This window comes from Chionomys nivalis, chromosome 1 (genome assembly GCF_950005125.1).
Source record: "Chionomys nivalis chromosome 1, mChiNiv1.1, whole genome shotgun sequence".
In the NCBI taxonomy this organism is placed as follows: domain Eukaryota; kingdom Metazoa; phylum Chordata; class Mammalia; order Rodentia; family Cricetidae; genus Chionomys; species Chionomys nivalis.
The window spans coordinates 82,758,438-82,763,756 of NC_080086.1; the positions used below are offsets into that span (position 1 = coordinate 82,758,438).

Below are 5,319 nucleotides of genomic sequence, written 5' to 3' on the forward strand. Positions count from 1 at the left end.
ACAATGGAAGAAAGAAAGCATCTTCAACAAAAGGTGCTGGCACAACTGGATGTTAACCTGTAGAAGAATGAAAATAGACCCATATCTATCACCATGCACAAAACTCAAGTCTAAATGGATCAAAGACCTCAATGTCAATCTGAACACACTCAACCTGATAGAAGAGAAAATGGGAAGTACCCTACAACATATGGGCACAGGAGATCGCTTCCTATGTATAACCCCAGCAGCACAGACATTAAGGGCAACATTGAATAAATGGGACCTCCTGAAACTGAGAAGCTTCTGGAAAGCAAAGGACACTGTCACTAAGACAAAAAGGCAGCCTACTGACTGGGAGAAGGTCTTCACCAACCCCGCAACAGACAAAGGTCTGATCTCCAAAATATATAAAGAACTCAAGAAACTTGACGTTAAAATGATAATTAACCCAATTAAAAAATGGGGCACTGAACTGAACAGAGAATTCTCAACAGAAGAAGTTCAAATGGCCAAAAGATACTTAAGGTCATGCTCAACCTCCTTAGCGATCAGAGAAATGCAAATCAAAACAACTTTGAGATATCATCTTACACCTGTCAGAATGGCTAAAATCAAAAACACCAAGGATAGCCTTTGCTGGAGAGGTTGTGGAGAAAGGAGTACCCTCATCCATTGCTTGTGGGACTGCAAACTTGTGCAACCACTTTGGAAATCAGTGTGGCGGTTTCTCAGAAAAATTGGGATCAACTTACCCCTGGACCCAGCAATACCACTCTTGGGAATATACCCAAGAGATCCCTTATCATATGACAAAAGCATTTGTTCAACTATGTTTATAGCAGCCTTATTTTAATAGCCAGAACCTGGAAGCATCCTAAGTGTCCTTCAATGGAAGAATGGATGAAGAAAGTGTGGAATATATACACATTAGAGTACTACTCTGTGGTAAAAAACAATGACTTCTCGAATTTTGCATGCAAATGGATGGAAATAGAAAATACTATCCTGAGTGAGGTAACCCAGACCCAAAAAGAAGACCATGGAATGTACTCACTCATAATTGGTTTCTAGCCATGGATAGGGGGCCACTGAGTCTATAATTTGTGGTCCTAAAGAAGCTAAACAAGAGGGCAAACCCAAGGAAAAACATATAGTTACCCTCCTGGCAATGGGAAATAGACAAGATTGCTGGGCAAAAAATTGGAATCTTGGGGGTATGGTGGGATGGGGGTAAGGGGAGATGGAGAGAGAAAAGTGTGAAGGAGAGGATGAGGGGAACTTGGGGAAACAGGATGATTGGGGATATAGGAAGTTTGGATAGGGAGCAGGGAAACTCATATCTTAGTTAAGGGAACCACCTAAGGGTTGGCAAGAGACTTGAACTTGGAGTGGGTACCAGATGCCCAGGGCAATGTCCCCAGTTAGTTCCTTGGGCACCTGAGGATTGGGAACCTGAAATGAACCTATCCTATAGCCATACTGATGAATATCTTGCATATCACCATAGAACCTTCATCTAGTGATGGATGGAGATAGATACAGAGACCCACACTGGAGAACCGGACCTGATGGTTTTAATGCGGAATTCTACCAGAACTTCCAAGAAGACCTAATACCTACACTCCTAAATGTATTTCACAATATAGAAACAGAAGAGTCATTGCCAAATTCCTTTTATGAAGCTACAGTAACTCTGATACCAAAACCACACAAAGACTCAACCAAGAAAGAGAATTACAGGCCAATCTCACTCATGAACATCGACGCAAAAATCCTCAACAAAATACTGGCAAACCGAATCCAAGAACACATTAGAAAAATTATCCATTATGATCAAGTAGGCTTCATCCCAGAGATGCAGGGCTGGTTCAACATATGAAAATCTATCAATGTAATCCATCATATAAATAAACTGAAATAACAAAACCATATGATCATTGCATTAGATGCTGAAAAAGCATTTGACAAAATTCAACATCCCTTTATGATAAAGGTCTTAGACAGATTAGGAATACAAGGGTCGTACCTAAGTATAATAAAAGCTATTTATAGCAAGCCGTCAGCTAACATCAAATTAAATAGAGAGAAACTCAAAGCTATTCCATTAAAATCAGGAACATGACAAGGTTGTCCACTCTCTCCATACCTCTTTAATATAGTGCTTGAAATTCTAGCAATAGCAATAAGACAACATAAAGGGATCAAGGGGATTCAAATTGGAAAGGAAGAAGTTAAACTTTCATTATTTGCAGATGATATGATAGTGTACATAAGCGACCCCAAAAACTCCAGCAAAGAACTCCTTCAGCTGATAAACACCTTTAGTAGCGTTGCAGGATGAACTTGTTTTTCTAAGGCAATTGTACATGCAGCAACAATTCCTATATTAGTGATAAGTATGGTAATGTCCAAACTAAAGCAACTGTAAATCATTTAGGTCTACTAAGAACATTAGTAACTCCTTTTATGTCATATGTTAAACTGGTATTTCAGTCATATGTACCAGGTAAGGAAATTAAAGTTCTAGCCTTTTTGTTGAAAATTAGTGAATAATAAGGGGCAATGTAATTATCTTCCTACTTTGTGTTGACATTGGGACATTGTATTTGGAGACCCAAAAGCTACAATGCTGGTCAAGTCCTAGAAGAAAAGACTGTGTCTCATTGTCCATGTTCTGTAGGAACATCTGAGGCTAGGGATGTATAGTCTGTGAGGCTGGACTAGGAAATAGATTCTGAGTAAACAGCTAGAGTTAAAGCTGGATTTGTAGGAGTTTTCAGTAGTTGATTTGAATCCTATAGGAACAGATAAACTAGGAATAGAAGAATCTATTAGAAAAAAATGAATAAAGAATCTTTAGAAAAAAATATGGTTTGATGATAATGGCACTGGGATTTGTCTCTACTGTATGCACTAGCTTTTTGGGAACCTATTCTTTTTGGATGCATACCTTCCTAAGACTGGATGTAGTAGGGAGGGCCTTGGACTTTCCCACAGGGCAGGATACTTTGCCGTCTCTTAGGACTGGAGGAGAGTAGGGGGGGGGGAGAAGAAGGGAAGTGGGAGGAGGGGAGGAAATAGAAATTTTGATTGGCTGTATTTATAAATTAATATAAAAGAAATTAAAAATAAAAAATAGAAAAAAATGTGGTGTGTTCATGTCCCTGGTAGATGAGAAAGAGGTACTCCTTTAGGAAAATGTGCTGGTGGGGAAAAAAACCACAGATTGATGGTACTCTTTTTAAGTTTATCTCAACTTGTGAGTGTTGGTGAATGTAAGTCAATCTTTTGAAACCTATCAGAACCTTCATAAAGAGACAAAAATTTTATATTATTTTTGCTATTTATAGTTATTAAAGCAATGTTTTTGTCACAGTCAGATTGGTAGGTAATTAGGATTTTATTAATTACTGTCAAAATTAAGAATCTTTGGAGTCAGAGAGAAGATCTGAAACATGCTATCTTTTTATATACCACAAATCACTCTTTTAAAACTTTACTTAATCCTTCTCAATCTAAAATCTTCATAACTTACTTTTATCTATCCTAACAATTTGCATTTTACATGTCCTAAGTAATTTTCTTGGTTTGTTATTTATTTATTATTGCTTTATAAATAAGACCAATCAAAATTTCCACTTTCTCCCCTCCTCCCATTTCCCTCCAGCACCCCAACTCACACTTCCCCTGCCCTGAGGGAAGTCCAGGGCCTTCCCTACTTCATCCAAGCTTAGTAAGTTATACATCCAAATGACCTACACTATGAGAGATTGAATTGTGTCCTGTTGATGTGGGATTTCCCAATGGTATGCTGTGAATAGCATTGGTTAATAAAGAACTGTTTTGAGCCTATAGCAGAGCAGGGCAGAAAGAGCTACATGGGGGAAACTAAAGTGAATCCTGGGAGAAGGAATGCAGACTTAAGGGAGAAGTCATGGAGCCACTGCAGGAGACAGACATACTGAAATTTTGCTAGTAGGCCATGACCACATGGTGATGCACAGATTAATGGAGATTGGTTAGATTAAGATGTAAGAGTTAGAAAATAAGAAGCTAGAGCTAATGGGTCAAGCAGTGATTTAAATAATGTAATTTCTGTGTGATTATTTTGGGAGTCTGAGCAGCAGGGAAATGAGTAGGCAGCCTTCCTTCAACAATAAGGCTTCCCTGAAAAATATCATTTTTTAAATCTTTTTATAGATTCTACCTTGAATTTTTTTTTGCTGTGTGAATTCAAATAGACATAATAATCCAAATTCCTTCAGGATACTGAACAGTATCTTTACTAAATCAGAAAATTTATGTTGTTGAGTGTTTGCTTCTAGGGGCCAAGGAAGCAGAGGAAACTTCATAATCTTTTATTCTGAAACCACTCAGTGCACTGCCAAGCCTGTTTCTTCTGAATAATGATCTCAGGAGGTAGAGGCTCCAGGAGGACCAGCTAAGTCAGTCTAGGCTTACACTTCTGCTTTACTCTGTGATTTGTGTTATGATTTGTTCTACTGTGGGTGGGTAACTTAAATCCTGTTTACAGTAATAAGTTGCAGTGTCTTCTGCCTCAACACTGCTGATGGTGAGGGTAAAATCTCTGCCAGAACCACTGCCACTGAACCTGGATGGGACTCCAGCAAACAATCTGGATGCAGCATAGATTAGGAGCTTAGGAGATTTTCCTGGTTTTTGCTGATACCAGCTTAATTCATCATTAATGTTCTGACTGGCTTGACACTTGATAGTTACTGTGTCTCCTAGTGATGTAGTCTGAGAAGGAGACTGGATCATCTGGATGTCACATCTGGAGCCTATCATTGAGAAAGAAAAAAACAGAACAAAAATATATAATGCAGCCTTTTCAGTTCACAGAGCTTCCAAAAAGCCAGGTCGCACTGACCACACTGAGATAAGCATTGATATCATACAAACCTGGGATCCAGAGCAACAAGAGCCCCAGGAGATGAGCAGGAGCCCTCATGTCTGTCCTGAATCCTGATTGGGAGTGACTTCTGCACAGAGTGTGACCAGTCTGTTAAGAAGTCCTCAGGATATTGGGGCGTTCTCTGATTACATGCAAATCAGTGGGGTCTAGATGATGTGGGCACAGATGCCCAGCAGTCTCACCTTAAGAACTGACCATGCACCAACATCGGGTCCCAAGACATTTTGGTGTGTTCTGCAGAAAATTTCTTCCTCTCTAAGACTCATGGGACAATCTGCCTCTGCTGTGCTGAGAGGGGAATTTTTATGTGGCTTGTGACTGAGATTTCTTGCTAGTTCTACTATTCACCTTTTACAAAGGCATTTCCTGAAATTGGAAGATGTTTTAAAAGTCAGCTTAAT

At 39.2% G+C, this 5,319-nt stretch overlaps 1 gene segment (V, D, J or C); it reads right to left on the reverse strand.

Moving 5' to 3' along the window:
• Nucleotides 1–4,452: 4,452 nt before the first annotated feature.
• LOC130869916 (immunoglobulin kappa variable 1-6-like) lies at nt 4,453–4,977 on the reverse strand. The segment is given in 2 exon segments: nt 4,453–4,784; nt 4,906–4,977. Coding segments are annotated over 2 exon segments (381 nt in total).
• Between the last annotated feature and the right edge of the window lie 342 nt (nt 4,978–5,319).